Source organism: Cyclopterus lumpus, chromosome 3, assembly GCF_009769545.1.
Source record: "Cyclopterus lumpus isolate fCycLum1 chromosome 3, fCycLum1.pri, whole genome shotgun sequence".
Taxonomy (NCBI): Eukaryota; Metazoa; Chordata; class Actinopteri; order Perciformes; family Cyclopteridae; genus Cyclopterus; species Cyclopterus lumpus.
In genome coordinates this window covers 18,073,482-18,094,270 of record NC_046968.1, presented here as the reverse complement: position 1 = coordinate 18,094,270, position 20,789 = coordinate 18,073,482, and the positions used below count along the sequence as shown (strand labels likewise).

The 20,789-nt window shown below is 41.0% G+C and overlaps 1 protein-coding gene across 1 annotated transcript in view; it reads right to left on the bottom strand.

The window, feature by feature from the left end:
* Positions 1-18,681, bottom strand: part of galnt2 (UDP-N-acetyl-alpha-D-galactosamine:polypeptide N-acetylgalactosaminyltransferase 2) — a 40,327-nt gene extending 21,646 nt beyond the window's left edge. The window contains 1 exon segment of the mRNA XM_034561901.1: positions 18,043-18,681. Within this exon segment, the coding sequence (XP_034417792.1) occupies positions 18,043-18,138 (96 nt within the window). The 5' untranslated portion in view covers positions 18,139-18,681.
* Positions 18,682-20,789: the final 2,108 nt, after the last annotated feature.

The window sequence follows — 20,789 nt, the reverse complement described above, 5'->3', positions numbered from 1 at the left end:
CAGTGTTTAAAGAAATAGACATTAGACATTTTAGGAAAATCCGCTTGTTTGTTTACAGCCCGAAATTAAGCTACATCCAGCAGTCGTTTAGTTTATCTATCACTGCTAGAAATAGCGGGAAACAGCAAGCACAGCTCTGAACTTTCTTCTTCTCATCTCTCCGTCCATCTTTCTGTACCTCATCCCTTTCTTCTCTCCGTCCTTCACATCTTTTTGTCACTTTGGCAACCGTTTGGTTAGTATGCCATCTAACAGATGGTCATGACACATACAGGCAAAAAAACACTTTGTACACACATTGAATTAAAAAACAAACAGACGCACTTGTGCTCATTCAGAGGAGGACAGTTACAGTCTGTCACTGTGGTGTAAAGTCAGTTTATGTCCAGCTCTCTGGTCAGTGAGAGAAGAGCTGAAGTTAATCTCGTAAATGCTCCACTGCGAAAAAATTATGTTATAAAAGGCATGTAAAGGGCGGTCTTAAATATATGCGAGGCTAGGTATAGCTTATTTACATTTAGTTATCCTTTAGTCTTATTTAATCTGCCTTTTTTATGATTGTCTCCGGTAGCGTTTTTGTTTTTTCCCCGGTTTGAGCCCCCTGACAACTCTCGTGGGTGTTCCTGTCCCTGCAGTGTGTGTGTGTGTGTTTATCTCAGTACTTCGTTGTTGGTTTATGTACGGCAGCGGCTTACTGAACACGGTGCAATCAAGACCATTTTGGGGCTTTTTATGTCATGCTGCAGGGTGAAAGGAAACTAAGGGCCAGTGAGAAAAAGTCACCTGAGAGGTCATCAACGACATACTGCATGTCAAAGCACCTGCACTCAACTAACTATAAACAGTGAGCAAACACTGAGCCTACCAGAATTAATTTCAATATTCAATTTTTAGTCGGATCATGTCAAAAGAGTCTTTCTGTTGCACACGTCAAAAATAGCAATTTCTATTTTGCATTTTACTCCCGACTGTGCTGAACGCCTCTCTGGCTCTACGTGTCGTGACTTCATATGAACTCTGAAGAGAACTGAATGCTGCTCCTCTCAACCTCTCCTCCAGTGTCTTCAAGATAATTACGTTACAGACTCAAATCATTCAAGAATGTACATGAATGGAAAAGACCACAAAATCCACAAAATGTATTTAACATACAATATACATGAAATACACAAGCCCAAATAAACTATTTTCCCAACTGGAAGATCTACAAAATAGCTCTCAGACCTGCTTCTTTGGTAATGGGATGGACTTTAAACACCCAAGAGATGAGACCGTGTGTCCATGCGTCTGTCCGTGCGTGCGTGTGTGCGTGCAAATCAGTGTCAGCTCAAATTTGTGTATGTAGGGTTTTTGAGCTCACATGCATTAGTGTGTCATTCTGGTCACACGCATGGTGTCTGTTTGTTTGTGTTTGAGCCAATCTTGGTCAAGCCTCTAACAGTTAGAGTATAATCCACAGTAATCTGATCACACCCACTGATTGATAGATAGATAGGAGCTCAATTGCTTAAGTACAGTCCGCTGCAGGGCATCATCATTAAGAGCAGCGTAGAGAGTAGGCAAGGAAACGCAGTGATGGAGCAATATGCTGCTGAAGGTTGTCATTATTTAAAACAGTGTTTAAATTAAACCCGTCTCTCTGTTTTGTATTACACTGTTAGGCTACATCTTGTGGTTGTACGCCTGGAGACCTGAAAACAGGAAGTGCCTTCTGATTTTAGACTGTGCAAAACACAATTAAATTAGTGAGGAAACTAATTTATTACTAAAGCGGATTAGGAGTTTGTGAGGCTACAGTATTAGCTAAATTCTAACGTCAGAATGCTAACATGCTCACAGTGACATGCTATCATGTCGATGCCAAGCAGGGCTAGTAGGTTTCCATGTTCACCATCTCAGTGTAGCATGATAATCATCACTAAACGTACTGCTGAGGCCGAAGTTTTGCAGGTTAGGTGCTGCAGCAATTAGTCCTAAAACCCGGAAATGAGTGAACATTTAGCACTTCTGGTTCTCTCATCTGGAAGTTTTTGGTTAGATGCCTGAAATGAGGTCTGTGGTTAATGCAAGCGATTCTAAAGTTTTGTTCTACGATATATAAAATACCCGTTAACCTGATGATGGTGCTCGATGAAAAGTCAGGGTATCATGAAAGCTATTACAATTCATCCTGAGTGGACATAAAGGTCTGTCAAATTGAAAGAAAATCCATTTAATATTTGTTGAGACATGTTCACTTAAGACCAAAAGTGCAGCCTAATGATGGAAAAGTCAGGATCACCAAAGTCTTTAGGATTCATCCTCTGGGGAACATGAATGTTTGATTAAAAAAAACATATCCATACATCTCATAGCTGATGTGATATTGCAGTCTAGACCAAAGTAGTGAACCGACCGACATCAAAGTGATGCCACGAGCAAGGCTAAAAATACATTAAATAAATAAACATGCATTTTGCTCTTCACCCCTCACGTTAGTGCAGATTTTAGAAATTAAAAATGTTATATCTCATGTCTCCTACTCATTAATGTCACCAAAACCCAGAAAGCAATGCAACTGGTTTTCTATTAAGTATGTTGTTCTGTGCAACATATGCCACTTGCAGGCTTTTAGCCAGAGGGCGTGCGACTACTGACAGCTAGCATCTGCTGAAGTGTCCTTAACCAAGACACTGAACCCAGATCAGATCACTAAACTGCAGCAATGGCTAAGAATAAAATAATTCATTGATCTTAATAATGAATTTATACCCAGCAATAACCAGTCTATGCATTAATGTAAATTGTATGTAGATTTTTTCATCAGCAGAAGGATGCTTTTAACCTCCTCAGACTTGACCTGGAAAGTCAAAATCAAGAACAAATAACCACAGAAGAAGAAAAAGGAGGTAGAACACACACAAACGCATCATTTGTTTCACCATGAAGTCACATGGACACATTTAATTCTTTGGAATAGAGAATCCATCATTTGAGTTATTGCAAAGACGAAGTCCACTTGCTCACAGCTCCGAGAGACTTTATTTCGGTAAAATGTTTCCAATGTTCACAATCTTAGTTTATGCGTGTTAGCTTGTAATTGTTAATGCGCACTAAACACAAAGTAAATTTTACCAACGTGTATCAGAGTCATTATCAAACAAAGAAAAACCCCAGTTTTCCAGATAAAGCAATTAAAAAGCAAACTTGCCCGAGGGATTTCTTTTTTGCAGTTCCTGAAATTTTTGTAGTTAATGCAGGCCTGTGAAGATGTGACCGAGTAAATGTCTCGTGGCCAATCACGACGAACAGTGGTTGCTAGACGACAACGAACAAGATGGACAAACTAAATTTAGGTTTGCAACACGCCAGCTCGGTATCCAACCCTCAATGTATTGAGCAGGGAACAAAGTTGGGGACATGGTATGAATCTGCAAGAGACACTTATATTATAACTATGTTAATATCTGTGATTCGGACTGTCCTCCCTGGCCTCGCACGGCAAGTTGTTTATTCAAGAATCTAAAAACAAGTCAACATTTTTCTTCCTCTGTAATCAAAGACTGTGTCCTCGGGCCACGTGCACAGACACATATTCTGTCATTAGTTCAACATCAAAGGATGAGAGGAGTGAAAGAAGCTTGTTGCTGAAAAGTGTTAAGAGCCATAACTGGGATGTCATTCCTCGCAGGAGGAGAGCAAGGTTATAAGAGGAGGGATGAAGCAGATGGAGGTTTTTTTTTAGGCATTTGCGATCGTTTTTCTTTTGCCTCAGCAGAGCTTCAAAGCAATGCTGTGTTGAAGTTTAACCTGTTTTTGTTCCTCTGCAGCAACATCTTTCCAACATCTTCGAACTTCATTTCATTTGAATCTCATCTCCTTTCTCCTCCTTTGTCATGTGGCGGCATCTCCTCCCGTCTCCTCTCGCTACTTCTCTAAACAATGCACAGTAGTGACCTCAATCAACCATTAAGCTGTTACATTATTGGATGTAAACTTTCATCCAACGACATGTGTACGATTATAAAACATTAAAAATAAAGAATTCATGCGAACCATATGAAGGAGGACACACAGAGCGAGGACAGGATGAGAGAGTAAATCTTTCTGTGACGATGTAAGAACAGTGCTGCTTTCCGTCTGTCCATCTCCATGACGTTTAATAGAGAAGGAAAGTTCTCCACACACACACACACACTTCAAACACTTAGAGGAGCTTATTAGGCTTACTATAAAATAATAAAACCTCTATAAATGAACAGAACAAAACGAAGACGGGAGGAAGGGGCCATTTGTAAAATCGACAAGACTTCAACCCTGACGTCCCTTCGACTTCACTCAGACTGCACTGAGCAAACTGTGACAAGTCTCACCAGGGTGTGTGAGCTAGTGAGTGAAAGAGAGCGCCTTGGGGGGATGCAAGTTTGCTCAATGAAGCAATGTGTTTGCTGGCCCCCTTCCAAAACCCCATCTGCAACACACACACACACACGTCTAATAAGAGACTTTCTTAGCTCTTAACCTGCGACCAACTGGTGAACGGGCAAAGTTAAACCACAACATGAACATTCAGGAAAAATTCAAATGTTCTGTTTGACTGTAAGATATCTTCCACTGCGCCACAACTCCACTGGGGAGAAAGACAAATGCGCTGTTGGCGCATTTCTCAGGGGGAAATCAGTTTTACGCATTTATGCCGTCTGCTGCAGTGATTCTGCACAGCTGCAGCTTAACGACACTGGAAGCGAGTGGACTTCTGGTTACAGTTCCACACAGGGAAGCTTTAGTTTCACTCAAGCTGTAATGATTAGTTGCAACACTGTAGATCATTAATTCATTGTTCAAAGTAATTTTTCAGTCAAATATGCCAAACATTTCATCATTGCAGCTTCCTATAAGAATTTCCAAACGTGATTGGAGGATGAACACAATATGTATACAATTATTTATTTCTTTGAACTACCTAAATGATCCATTAATCACTATTCAACAATTGATTTGTTTAGTTTAGTTTATTAACTGGATCCCCATTAGCTGATGCCATAGCGGCCGCTAATCTTTCTGGGGTCCACAGAAAGGAAAAAAATTAATATATACAAAACGAGCAAAACATGACGTGAAACAAACAGTTAATTGATTGATGCAGCTGTAAGATTTTATTTTATTAAAGTTGAAAATATTTCATTGGATTAAAGCAGAAACTACATATGTTAATCATCTACTCAGCAAGAGTGTGGGTAGAAGAAAATATGCCAAGCTTAAACCTGGGTATAGAGTGTTTAATAATGACGGTTGACTGATCAAAATACCTGGATCAATGCACCTCTACTGCCATTAAACACCATATGAACCTCTAATGCAAACAGTGAAAGTACTGTCCATTGATATATTTCCTTTATCTGTTAATGACAGCAATTTCCTGATAAAATAAATGACGAGGCCAATATACCAAACACTTGTTTGTTGTATTCTGTTGCCAGGACCACTAACCATCCGTTCACCTGTCTGTCTGTCTGTCGGGTCAGTGACGGTCCAACAGACACAATTAACTGAGCTCAGGTTCATGGTGTCATGGTGTCCATTACATCTTTTGTTGTAGCACAGTAGTCATGCCTTTGAGGACGCACACAAACAAGTCTTTTCATGTTGAGAGAAACGGGTCAGAGACTTGATCTTCTGTGTTACTGGACTGCAGGAGGACATGAAAGAGCATCACAAGCGGGACATAAAAAGTGAGAAAGAGAGCAGGAAAGAAAGCTGGAGAGTACACTTGATTTACAGACAATGACAGAAGCAGTGAAGAGATCTGTGAGAATCAAGAGGGCCGATGAACGAGAAAGGGACGCGACACCAGACTGAGTCATCTCTGTTATCATGTAAAACTATGTGGTCTACATCCCTCTGCGTGAATTTAAAGATGATCATTTATGTGCCGACTGAGTTGCACTCAAGGGAGTCATAACACACTAGAGTCAAAAACTGACATCAGTCTAAAAACAATCTTTTTAAAATGTCAGATTTTCACCAGGTGGTAATGATTATCTTCAGTATTGTGAACGCTTGCTTGTTCTCCACTGAGTTAGAGAATTATTTTGAACAAATGAGAGGGAAGGCGCTGTGGGAGACGCCGAAAGACATGGTGCGAGGGAGACAAATGGTGAGGGACGAAGCTGGGAGGGAGATGGAGTGAATTGTGTGTGTATGTGTAAAAATCCCTAATTCAGTTGTACAAACTCTTTCATCAACAACTTGCTTCATCCCTTTTCTTTCCCTACAGCTCCTCTTCCTCCCAGCTTTCTATATGCCTCTCCCCCTCCTCACTGCCAACAGTAAATGGCTGTCCCCTCCTCGGCCACAGCGACGGTCCTGAGATTACTACCACCAGAAATGATCCTTCTCGCTAAGACGACCGGCAATGTTGTGGATTGCTACGAGAAATTATCGTGATTTGTTAAACTTGCAGCTTGTGGTTTTAATTTTTAAGAGCATATGAAGTGAAGTTTTGCTCTAAAAAGAAGAAAATTGTTTTAGTAAGGTTTTGGATTAATTTACAGTAGGAGGGGGGGGGGGGGGGGGGGGGGGGGTTGTAGGGGCTTTAAGTCTATACATATGTTCTTTCCCATACAAGGAGAAACGTTTTCTGTAAGTCAGCAGAAGAAGGTGTGTGTTTTCATGAATGGGTATCACGTATGTATGTGTGCATAGAGGTGGGTAATGTGTGTATGTCGATCCGTGTGTGTGTGTGTTTAGGTTGAACCAAAGCCAAGATGTCTACAGTATGTAGTTGTGCGTGTACTGCATAAATCCTCTCAAAAGTACCAAAGCAGCCTTTCTGTCATTACACACAGACATTACACAATGCAGAGTGCCCAATGACATCAGCAGCTCAAATCTGATCAAATCCAACATTAATGTACAACGAGGGCGACATGATGTAAACATCAACCTGCTGTATGGAGTCCTGAGGCGATCGAGATTGAAATGGAAGCATATTCAACCAAAGTCCTTGTTTTTTGTATCCCTCTCTGAGCTCAATCACATGCAGGTGGTCAAACCCAAGCAGCACAGTCAGAGATGATTGTTCCTCCAGCCCTTTTCTGGCACGATGCTATGCAACGCACATTAAGGGATTCAGTGTTTGTAAGAAAGACTGAACAAGAAACTGATTTAAAATAGTAGTAACAACTATAAAATGTTCTCTGTTAACTAACCCTGTTTTCCAGGAGCATCCATGGCCAGAAAAAGGCACAGTCGTCTACTGGCAATGGGGAAAGTGTCTATCGCCCGTTTTCAAAGGAGATTTTTTGTTCTCCCTGTAATGGGATACAGGCCCTTTGAAACAAATTGCTACTCTCATCATGCAGCTCTGCCCGGGGGAAGAAGTCATCTCATTTAAATTATGACCTGTAAGTTTCAGTAACCAGGCAGTGACATATTGCAGGACCTTAATAAAGCCATTTTAATGAGCTACTCTGACAGTTTAGAGGCCTTTTAGGCAGTGTTGTTCACAGTTGGTTTCAGTTACTCAAACATTTGGGCCATCGTCCATTTCAAAAAGCGGCTGGAAGAGTCCTAATCATTTCATCACATCTGTGACATGCAAACAGCAAGTACAACTTAATGTCTTCATTTGAAACATGAAGCAGCTGCTGCTGCTGCTGAATCATATCCAGAGGTGTGAACGTTACAGCTCACTGAAGAGCAGACAAACTGGTAGGCTGATAAAGGTCGGTCCAATGAACCTGCAGAACATTATGCATCTCCTGTTCATCCGTCAAGTTATCAACGATTACAACTCAGCAATCGGAGGTATGTAATGTAAACGCATTGGGTCAATCTTTGCTTTTTCCCCTCAACTGTGCCAGTACAGGGCCCCTATGCGAGGATTTCCACTCAGCCCAACATGTTTTGACTGTGCAGACGTTTGCAGGCAAATGACGAAATGTACTTCTTGAAGTGAGGAAAGTATAATTTAGATTGGAATACCCGGTTAGTGACCGAAGTTACAAACTTACTTAATTACATGATCATATTATTGAGAAATTTTGATCTGAAAACTGTCCAACAATGCAGCTGAAATAACTCATGCCACAATGAATCACAACAGATCAGCTTGTTCTCATCAGCTAACCGGTTAGTTAAAGCGAGGGCTGTGTTTTGGAAAGACTGTATACAATTATGATACAGGAGTTATAATTGCATTAGTGTATGCAAGGCAATACATTGTGATATTGTTTTATCTAATTCTAGAAAAACTGTCATAATATAAAGAACACACCAAAATATTTATAAAACACTTTTTTTGTGCCAATCATAAGAGTGAATCTGCATGTGGATTCATCACATTTAGTCCCCGACACAGCCAACATCATGATAATACTTGTATTACAATCTGAGCCACTGTTTACCACAAATATGTGCATGTAAGCTATTAATTAAAAACCGAAACAGTTTTTGGGAATCAATGAAGTATCAGAAAACAATAATATTGCAATACGGAGTGTATATTTTCTTAGACCCTTAGTTTATGATCATAACAATGTATTGCACTGCCCTGGATGGCCATAACCGATTCAGTGGCACAAATACATCACCTGCAACTGGTCTCATATATTTTTTCAATGTCCTTTGAGACAAATGTTTGTGGTTTATTTCCCCCACGGACATTTGCTCATTTGAAAGATGAATCGATCCGAGACTGACTGAAGCTGTTAGAGGATACGATGCTGTGACCATACAGGAAAAAATCGGCTCCTGTCTAGAAATTCAGCCACAAATTGAAGTATTCGATAAACAGATCATGTTGCAGTGGACAGACATTTACTTTCACACACAATTTTCCTACTGCGAGCAATAACTACGTGATATTTGATTTCTAGTGTGTTCATAGGAACTGTGAGAACAGTGAGTAATAGAGTGAGAGAGCTCAGTAATCAGCCAACAAAAGAAACAGCGGACACAGCAGTCCAGCCGGAATACAAATCCTCTGCAACCACAATCTCAATCCCGCCATTACAGTTTTGAAAGTGTAATTTCATTTAGCTGTGTTCATACATTTTAATGAGTCAGCTGACAGGAGCCACACACAGCCTCTGCTTGCAATTTATGGCAGCAGATCCTGGTTCTGTTGTAGTTACACACCGTTGGGTCAATCATTGTCAGGAAGGGTGGGATGGTGAACTCTGATCTGTCAGAGCATCACACACTCTGCAGCTGCCATGTTGTTAATGAACGGCAGCAGAGGGATAATGAAACAGTCCCCAAGTATTCACAAACAGAGAGGGTAGTACAAATACACCGTCTAAAAGTCTAACACAACCGTAGTACTCCAACTACTTGGCCTCAGCTAGCCGTACCTGCTTCTGTGAACTGTGTGTTAGCGGCACATTTGGCCTCGTCTCCAACATGATGTTAGACTCCATGATAACATGCAGCAGAGCGGGTGTAAAACAAACCATTTAAAAACAACCTGAGCTATGGTATTAGATAGTTTTAGCTATTCTTAGCCCGTCTTGATGGGGCCTGACACAATCACATCTGCTCCACCCCCACCGAGCTGAGAGCACAGATAAATCGGCTAATAATTGGCCCCCAGGGTGACCAACTGAATTTATGACCTACTTAAATCAGAACAAACACACTGAATAAAAGAAACAAACTAAAAGTATGAAAACAGAACCAGGGGGAGCAGAACCAGAACCAGAAGAAATTATTACCATATGGCCGATAGGACAGAACGTGAAGAGTTAACATCAACGCACACTGAATGATTTCCTGAGTCAGGGAAAGTTAGTCGCTTTTTTAAATTTCCAGCTGACTCATTTGAAAACAAGAACCCTATAATGGGGTTTTAAATATGTACACAAAGGCTACAGTCATCATATTGTGCTAAAAGACAGAGGCAAAAAGTCAGTATCATGAGCAGGTAATGATCCATAGAGAAGACAGGGAAATAAAGACACTGCACTGATCTTGTTTGCTTCGGTTGCTGGTAAACGTCAACAGAAAGGAGCTACTAATGTTAGCCTAAACTCTGATATAGTAGCGTCTCGCACACATGTGCTTAAGTTAAAAAAAAACATAAAATGATGTAGTATGAATTGCCCCATGCCTTGGAAAAAAAACGCTGGTTTTACATTACAGCAGACAGTTTAATCCATTCCTTACACTTCTACTCCTGTTTTTATTATGTAGCCAACGGTCAGCCTATATATTTATTACCTACAGGGAACCTAAACACTTTAGTGACTTTTCTTAATAAATAATGCTACATCTAAGAAAAGAGCCTACAATCTGTTTCAATAGTTGCCACTCTGTTACAAACTGCTGGTATTCCAGACTGGTTCGGCAGCTTATTTGGAGTAACAAAGAATTTCCTCCCATGAATCATTGTAATTGAACTCATACAATTACAGCTGGCACAGACTGTAAAGTGCTGAGGCAGCAGAACTCTGGCGTTACACAAAAACCTCTGCTGATAGGAAAGGCAGGGCGGGTTTATGTTAAAATAGAGGGTTTATGTTAAAACAGAGGCATCATGTTAAACGTATAAATGCATGCATCTATTTTTACAGCACCGCCATCTAAGGTTTCTGTTACCAGAGGAATATACCAAACCGTAGAAGTCTGTTTTTAGCTCTAGACTAGCTGTGCTGTCTCAGAGTCTTACTCAAGACTTTTTCCTTCAGTATTTCAACCACTTGGACAGATGACTTCTGTTCATGCTGCTTTTTTACTGCTTTTTTTAGCCATCCAGGTCAGACACGGCAACTTGACTTGAAAGGATGAGTGGGAAAAAAAAAAAACATTTCTGTTTGACCAAATTGTGTTATAAGTTGGTATCTAAACACGGGACAGTCTGAGACAGAAACACAAAAGCACTAAATCTGCTGACGTGTCCCTGAGAGGAGAGCCCAAAGAAAAAAAGCCCGCCCACACACACGCGCACACACACGCAGTAAATGGAAGCTTGAGCATAAATTGGTCACTTTAGTTTCCAACTATTTCAGCAGTCAGTCTGATTCTCCCTCATTTCAACTGAAAAAAGCCGGTAAAGCCGAGTCAGCACCTCTGCTTCCTGAAAAACATTTCAACATACTTTAAAAAGACACTTTTTCTTTACTATTATTGACCAATAACAAACTTTACTGTGGAATTGGTTCCTTTCCCGTTTTATGGGTGTTTGTGTGCCTGAAACATCTTTGTCAACCTTTATTCCACATATGATGGGCACTATTTTATATATTATGGGTTGTATTTTACGTTGTTGTTGCACCTCTTTCCTGCAATTACTTTCTTTCCTACAATTCCCAGAGTTACTTCTGGCAACCTCAAGAGAGCATGTCTGAGGGTTGCACCAAAATGAAACACAAGCAGTCTTATAACTGCATTAAAGTGCTGTCAGAGGAAACATTGGTTATACATGAATCTATTTCCCCCGGTGTAAATTGTTGACAATCAGTGCAAAATGCGGATGTTTACCATCGATGTCACTACAGAACAAAAAAGGCAGATTAGTTTAGTTAAGTTTGTGTAGCTCTTAATCCAAATATCAATGAACAGTCAGAGTGCAGTCGGGGCTGAGCATTGCCAAAAACATGTAACGTAATGAGACAATAAAAGCATGAATGTGAGACTAATTAAAGCAGATTAATCATTTTAAGAAACATCCGATAGATAAAAGTTCTTCATTAATAGCTGTTTTTACATTACTATGAATGTTTTTGGTGAATTATTTTCCTACTGGGCGACATTTTTACAGAGTAAAGCTGAAACAAATGTCGGCTGGTTTTTGAATGGCCATGATGTGATGCAGGGTGAGAAATTAACACTTCCCACCAGACCAGTGTTAAAAAATGTTTATCAACCCACCACTTTGGCAGATAGTCAAACATTATTTGGACATTTATTTCCATAAAGAAAAAATAAATCAGTTGCTCGAGGCTGCCGAGTTTCAAGACAGAGGGGCCTTTGCTGAGCTGCCGTTGAAGCCGTTCTACAAACAACACGGAAAGACTGGCCTCGACCATCTAATTTCAGTATTGTCTTCTGAATGATGTAATACAATCACCCTCAACATATTTTAATTAATTAGAGAATCTTATTACTTCAATTGAAAATGGATTTTACTAATCAACATGATTTTCCATTCAGCTGGTGCCATTACATACTAAAGTATAAATTGTGATGGTAAGGCACAGAAATTCTGTTCAGAAAAGATAAGTTAAACAAAACAAAGAAACATCTGCACCTCATTCGAGGCTGAGGCCGATGCACATTGTCAGCATCAGGATTCTGTGACCCAAATGTGACGGATCTGCACACGTCTACTGTGAGTGTTTTCTGAGGATGACGTGGGCGGCCAGGAGGCCTGTTTGCATGCACCTCAATCCGCACTGCGTTGTATTTGTTTTGTAAGTCGGCAGCAACAAACAGATATTTAGACAGAGATGTTGTGTCCTCTCTAAATAATCAACACATATGACGATACAGACTATTAGTCTTTTGATACAACTTAAAAACAGAAAACACACAACTGTCTTTGCCCTTGAATTGCCCATCATAGATTGCGCAACTTCTTAGTCTTCTGACATCATGTAAGTGCAGTGCTTTGTTCCTCAGGTGGTTAAAATAATATTAACATTGTAAATCCTTATAAAGTAATGTCAGTTGGTTTGCAAGTGCAGCTACATAAGAAAAGACAAAATAGCAAAACGTTTACATTTGAAGAGATAAATCTTTCTGATTCATTCTCAAAAATCATGCACATCCTTTTCGTTATTCCAGTCACAGAAAGAACCGAGCAGCATTTGCATTACAGCAGTACACAGTCCTGTAGCAGTGACTGAAAATGCACCAACTCAATGAAAAAGATGTATTGGGTGGTTGCTGCCCTTTATTTAGAGATTTGAATGTCCTTGCCACAAAGAGGGCACAGGCAAAACATCATGGCCACCTGCGCTCCATATCAGGCCCATTTGAATAGTTAAGCTGTATAGCGGGAGCACAGATTACTGCTGACCTGACCATTTGCTTCACTTTTTATTTCTGAAAATGTCAACATAGTGAAGCAGATACAACAGTTTGCTTCTCAGTGACAAATTGAATGAAAGAGAGTGGCTCTGTTTTCTCTTGATGTCTGAATAAAAAACAGATCTTTGAAAAAGCTCTTGCCTCTGCGCTGGTCCCATGAACAATGAATATCCTCATCCCTTTCAACTTTCCCATGAATGCTCATCGTCTGCCAGGGAAGAAAATCCTCATAAGAAGACAATAATCCAGTCGAGAGCACACGCACAGATGCAACATGATGTTGTGTTTAACCACAAGGAAACTACCCGAGACAAAGATCGGTGGATACAAAAGACAGACGTTCAGAATAAATAAAAGAGATAAAGAGTTCTCATGCCACTGATCAGGATGTAGTGAATCCACAGATATAAACTGCTCTTTTAAACGCCCCCCTTTATGGTGCCATGAACTAAACTAAGTTTCGTGGTGATGTCTCAATCTATATCTCCTGATAACTGCCCAGCTGTCCATATGTTCTCGGCAGTCAGTCACTGGGGTTCAGGGCTGACAGATTTGGACTAATTCCTTCTGACTAGTGGAAAATAAAATATTTTACTGTTTCCATGACTTGTATTAAACAAGAAACCTTTAAAAGGCTCTTAAATATGGACTTTATGGCTACGTGATATGCTGCTAAAAGACTTAAGCTACATAAATTCTCACCGTGCAGCTGATGATCCACATAGATATGGAAATAAAGAGGCAATGCTTTTGTAGTGCAGTTTAGAACCAGTTAGCCCTGATCTTATAAGTATGATAAGAAAGCTCAACAGGACCCCCCCCCCCCCCCCCCCCCCCCCCCCCCCCCCCCCCCCCCCCCCCCCCCCGACACACCTATGACACACACACACACAGTAGAATTGCATTTAGTCAGTTTGTAATAATCTGCGGACTGACATGACACTGTATTTTGGCATTATAAACATATTGAACTGTGAGGTCTCAAGTGGCGTTTAAGCGTTAAAGCCACAGCTCATTCAGCTTGATGATTGTATTGCAGTTACACAACAGCAGGAACTCTAACACATGTAATCAGTGTTATGCGAAAAGCAGTGTGTGCGCACATTAACGTGCAAATACAATAAAGGATTGACTGTAAAGATTATAGCTGCACTGCTGCAACTGTGAGCGCTGATGATGATGTTGCGTCTTCCTCAACACAGACAGTGCGGGCTTCTGTGTTGAGGAGCAGAGGCCAGTGTCCACCTCGCTCCATATAATACTTCCCACTAAATAACCTGGCAAAGACCAAACACACACTAATAATGCACCATTATCACCTTCACCCTGACAGAGTGCGAGGTGCTCAGTCGGTGCAGACAGATGTATTGATAAAGCCGTTCATTAAGACATGCACGGACAGGCTGAAGCTGGAGGCCTAGAGCTGCATATAACAAAGACTGCAACTTTCACTCGCAAGCTGTGGAACAGCCAGCGTTAAAAGCTCCCTGAATCCCCGTTTATGTGTGTGCCTCTCTGCTGTTTGCTGCACCGAACTCCCTTCTACGCCCTCTCCCACCAACTAGAAACTAATCCAAACCTCTGGCTAATCACAACACTCTGAGAAATACTTCTACTGCGGCGATCCCCCATTGGGTGAGAGCTGAGCTCCATATCAACAGTTAAAAGTGTGTGCATGACTGTGTTCACCGCAGTTTCTTATATTTAAGATCATTATTACATTATACTGATACATTCTTATGAAAAGACATGCAATAAAGGTTTGAACCATTTAAAAAACACTCACTGTTTTACCACTTTGATAAATCCAATTGCCGTTTGTCGGCAGATTTAATCAAACGGCTGATAACTTTTCCTACCAAGTCTGTTGGTTTTTCCTGTGGTTCGGTGCCACCCTTCACTATCTGCCATTTAGCTTCCCTCTCACGCCGCTGATTAGCAGCAAAGTGGACTCAACAGTGGTTTCTCAAGAGCTGGCAGGATAAGCCCTCTGAGGTCTGTCCAACTAGGAAGACTTTAATGGGGCATCCTGGGGAGCCAGCAGGCTCATGATTGCAACATTACCCTCCTGTGTACAACAATACAGATACAGGCACATGTTTGTACTGAGTCTGGCTGCTGGGTGCCTCCCAACATTTCCTGTCTTTCTAAATACTGTTTATTGTGTATGGAAGAAAAAAAGAAAAAAAAGGGAAAACTTAATTTCCATCCATAAACTACACCCTGCAAGAATAAGTACTGTGTATTATACAAGACTGTAGAAAGACGCCAAAAGGCATGTTTTTATAAGAAAACACGGGCCTTTGCTGCATTTTTACATTTTCCATATATTTCTAAGTACTTACAAAATGTGGTTGCATGTTGTTGAAGGATAGGTAAACCTGAAATATAGGTCAGTTCAAGTCTCTGCTCCTATCCTCTCAGTTTACACTGGGAGTCAGGCCAGTAAACCAGAGAAATGCTCATGAACACTGTACCACTGTATACAAGAACAAAAGAAAGACTAACTTTTCCAGTAAATTCTTGATCAAAGATATGAGGAACATTGTGTGCGGAAGGTTTGCTCAAAACCTCTGACACACATTTCATTTCCTTATTGCAAGACCATTTTGTAGACTAAACAATTAATAGAATACATTATCTGCAGATTAATCAATATTCCAAATCAGCTCATAAGCCACAAACTACAAATTCAAAGTTTTTAATTTACTATACATTCATAGTCCTCGGTTCAGTAGATTTAGTCCATCTATCTATTTTTGTGTGAATCTTGAGTGCTTTTGAAAAATTCACTAACCTACAGCTACAAAGTTTGTGTCATGGCAGCAGTGAGAAATTATTAAAAGCCTCTACTTTTCAATGGGGATGAAGATGTGATGGAAAACAGCACTTAACCTGTGCATCTCCACCTTTGTTTTCACAGATTAAACCTCACTTTGTGTAAAGACACCATGTTAATGCTGCCTGCAATCCAACTCCAGTAAAAGTTGCTTATCGTGGAGTGTCCCTTTGACCCCCTCAACAACCACAAATATACACACATAATCACACACAGACACACACAGCTATCGGCCTAATGGAAAAGTAAAAGGTCTGCTCTGGTTGACTGGAACAAAGCAAACATAGAGAGACAGATAGTACAAGACAAGAGACAGGTGGACGTGTGTGTACACAGGGAGTTCACACACACACACACACACACACACACACACACATCCAACCAAATCTAAAAAGGGGTAACATAGGGAGTGTACTGTGCACACAGCCACCCACATAGAGCACTTCACACACACACACACACACACACACACACATGGATACACTGGCCTACATTAGCACAGACAGACACACGCAATAAATCCAAGCTGGATGTTGCCCCAACAAATAAGTGACCGTGTGCAGTCTCTCTCCGCACCCCCACCCCACCCCACACACCCACACACCCACACACACACACACACAGGGAACATGTCTTAATCTACAGGAGATTTAACTTAAATTTCTCACATAACATACTACTGCATGTACAGACCTGGTATTTCGTCAATGGAATCCAGGCCTTTACATGCACAAAGTCCATTACCAGTTACGGTTTAGAGTCCTGTAGTTTTACCATGAAGGCTGACTAATGTAAGAAGTTGTTGTAAACCAACTACATGAAACACACAGGAACAATAAGTAGCCACATATTACACTTAATGTTGTGTTTCCGCATAAAGCAATGGCTTACATAGTATATAAAACTACACCTCCCTAATACTAATGCAATCTAATACAGTCCTGCACCTTCATAAAGGTTATAATGTTCCATTTTTATTGTAGATATATGTTGATTCACCTTCATTGTCAGTTTGGAGGATGTAGTTTGTCAGTGGTGCTGTTGAACTGTATAGAGTTATAATTGGTACTAATAGGGCTGCAACTACAAATTATTTGCATCATCGATTAATCTGCCAGGTTATTTCTTGATTGATCTTTAGGTTTAACGTCAGAAAAATGTAAAAAGTGGCTTCTTCATGTCTGTTTTTTTTTTTTTTTTCTTTCAAAGATGTTCAGTTTAATATATTTTAATAAAAAGGGAAAATAAGCTAATTCTGATCAGTTGGAACAATGTACTGATTGTCATCGTTTGGTTGAGAAATTACTTAAATTATAAACACATTTTCACTAATCAATTGTTCCAGCTATAATATTTAGTCATTCACTTATATTAATGGGGGAGACAATATATTAGAAACGTAATGCCGTATTTAAAAAAAAGCTCGGACAAAAACTGCAGATCATAAAAACATTAAAGATTGCATTAAATTAAACTTTGTGTTGTAACACATCTGGCATTTGAAACGACACAGCTGGGCCATAACATCTGGACATCACAGAAATCCGGTTAAACTGAATCTCGGTTCTTCCCACAGGAGAAACACCAGGAGAAAGATTTAAAGCCTTTTTGTTAAATCCCATCCCGACAGCATGGCGTATCAGTGATTTAACTCGTCCCTAATCTGCACACTTCCTGATCTCTGCTCATTTCTGGGAGCAGCAGTTAGTGCTGACGTGCTCTACAGGCTCACCCTCCCGCCCCCCGGCCCTGTGAGCAGGGCCAGCAGCCTAATATTCATAACAATCACTATGCATGCTTTCACCTTTATTCAGCTGTCACATTAACAACGTTGAAGTGGTTGACAGGCTGCCCGGCGTGGACGGGCTCCTCTCCCACTTCCACCAGCAGGCAATCGCCGGCGCAGCGGGAGGTCTATGCACGCCGACCAGCCAGCCCGGCTACCCTGCTGCCCTTGTCGACACTCATCTCCAGCGAATCAATGCCTGCCCACTGATACTAGCAGGCCCTTTATCACATTCCTCACAGCATCGGTGCAGCTGCAGAAACGGAGCCCCCGAAAAGAAACACAACAGCAGCCGAAGCACACCGCTCCATCTTCGCTTTGTCCGGGGAGAAAAGCTCCCCACGGACACCGACACGGAGCGCGTCTCCGGAGAAAAAAAAAAGCAATCGAGGAACGGAAATCCTACCTTTCGACTCAACACTGTCCCCGAGTAGAAGTAGTAGGCTATCCCCAGCACCCACAGCACCGCAAAGCATAACAATATCCTCGATTTCCTCCGCATGGCTGCCTCGTTTTCTCCGTCCGCCTGCCGGTGCGTTGCGTGACTCGTACTCTTGTCTGGTCGGGGTGTAGCGGCTCGTCCCGGTCGGCTGTGTCCGTGCAGGGCGCTTCGCCGTGCGGCTTCGGCGAGCTTCGTCAGTCGGTCAGAGGGAGCAGGAAGCACCCAGCCAACATCAGCGGGGTTAGAGGGCAAAGGCTAGCCGACTCTAATCCAATCAAACGCCGGCTCAGGCAGCCCTGGAGGAGGGCCGGGGCTGACAGCGAGTCGAGCCGTGCCGTGCGGTTCCGTGCTAAACCCGAGTGGAGGGGGCGGGGGCAGTCCTAGTAGAAAATGATTGTTGTAAAATCCCAGTTATGTGGCTCCGGGAGCTGGGAGAAACATCTATGATCACCGTTATACATTGAGTCACTGTCTGGTGTGGAGCTGCACGGGCTGCGAGGAGACGCGAGGGGCGCCAGAGACACTTTAACCCGAGTTAAATACTTTATCTTCTGGTTCTTCTTTTAATCTTCACTGGTCCTGGTGCTTCCTTTCATCCCTCTATTTCTTCATTTCACCCTTCCTCTGTTCTATCCTTCCTTCCTTCTCCCATTCCTCATTTCCTTCTTTCCTGAATGTTCTATCCTTCCTTCCTTCTCCCATTCCTCATTTCGTTCTTTCCTGAATGTTCTATCCTTCCCTCCCTAGTTCACAATTCTTTACTTCCACCCTTCCCTCCTGCCTTATTGCGTTTCCTCCTCCCTTCTTTACTTTTTTCCTCAGTTCTACCGTTCCTTCATCCCTTTGTTTCTTTCTTCATTCCATTCTTCCTTCGTCTCCTTGTCGCCTCCTTTCCTTTGTCTTCTCTGGTTCTGAACCAGGCTATCAAAGTTAGATACAACCGGAAAAGCTGGAAGAGTACAAGTTTCGTCTCCTTTTCTTTTCTTTCCTCACTGTCTTCCTTCCGTCCTTGTCTCAATTCTTCGATCCTTTATTTCTCCCCTTCTCTCTCCTTTTGTTTGTATCTTTTGGAATGGACCCCAGACAAAACAAGCAGTATCAAATATGCGACAATCAAACCCAATGTTTAAAAAAATAGCAAGTCATTATTTATCAAGAGATCAACTCTTAAAACTGCCGAACAGCCATGTGTGGAAGTATCACCTTGTTGATACTTTGAGCAGATTTAGATGATAATACCTTTGTACTTTTATTGGCTTATACTTGTAATTGAGCATTTCCTGAGTGTGGCATTACTTCTTGTGCTTAAGTAAATTATGTGTATACTTCTCCACCATCATAAAAAGCTGATTAAAAAAATAATAAACAGATTTTAGGGCCCCTTAAAGCTGCGGGAAATGGACTTTCATAAAATGTCATAACCTTTATTTATATGCATGAAGCATCTGTGAAATAAAATAAATATTGTGAGACATTTAAGTCAGCCATTCATCGTCAAACCACTTGATATTCATATGTTCTGTGACACACAGAGCTCAGCCGGATCACCTTTGGCCAAAATAAAACGTCTCGTTCGTGTTCAGCGTGGTTCAATCTGCCTCTGACATTTATTATTTAAATGGTGACAAAATGTCATTTTTGATCGGAGAGCACAGTAAAAAAAAAGAGCTATCAATACACGCTTTATGCTGTAACGCCAAAGAGTGTCCCAGTAGTATTACACACACACACACACACACACACACACACATATTCATTGCTGCTAGTGGCCTGAAGAGTGTGTGTTTATGTTACCTACAGTAGTGTTACAGCCTGGATGGATGGAAGTCAAACCAAAGTCAGAGAGGTGGAGCAGTAAGAAGCAGCGAAACAGATGTGCAAAGTTAGCAGCAGAGGTGAAATAGTTTTAACCCTTTGCCTTGGTCGTCCTGAATAACTCTTACGAGTGTCTCACATTCCCCCTGAATGGCTCAGTTTGGCTTTCTGCTCTTCCAGAAATAGAAGAGAGGCAACAAGTTTGCCTGTTGGCTGTGAGCTTGACGGCCATCTTAACTGTAATGTCATGGCCGTAATTAGTTACTCTAAATAAGATTAACATGCATGCATTTCATAACCATCTTTCCTGGTGTAATAGTATAATCATAACTAAATTGAAATCAGCTTTGTTGTTTAGATTAAAACTGAAATCTTGTACATTTAAATTAAATGGATTCTTAAAACATCAGACAAACTATGAGGAAGGAACATTTAAACATTCGCGCTAGAAGTGCAAAAGAGACCTTATTCATTAATCAAATTTCAGCAGAAAACAACAAATGCGTGCTAGCTGAGTAATTTAAATCTCAGGCTTTGGAAACATCAGTGTGAAAGTTTAATTTTGTATGTAACTGCACAAAACAGTCAGAAAGAAAATAAAACCAAGACATGAGTACAATTCCACCTATCCTGCTTGAAATGTCTTAGATTAATATTCTTCTTTATACATTTTCTGTCAACTACATTTAACAGGTGTGTTTATTATCGCTGTATAAACACAAAGCGTATATACATTTACTTTATCCTTTAAATAGAGAGAAAGACTTCAAAAGCAAAGAGAAAACTGCTGTGACACAGGCGATGACAAGGTCTGAGACAGCTTGTCAGATGTCACATATAAAAGATCTCTGAACATTGTTTTATACTATGAAGTCAATGGCGGTTACACTGCTGTT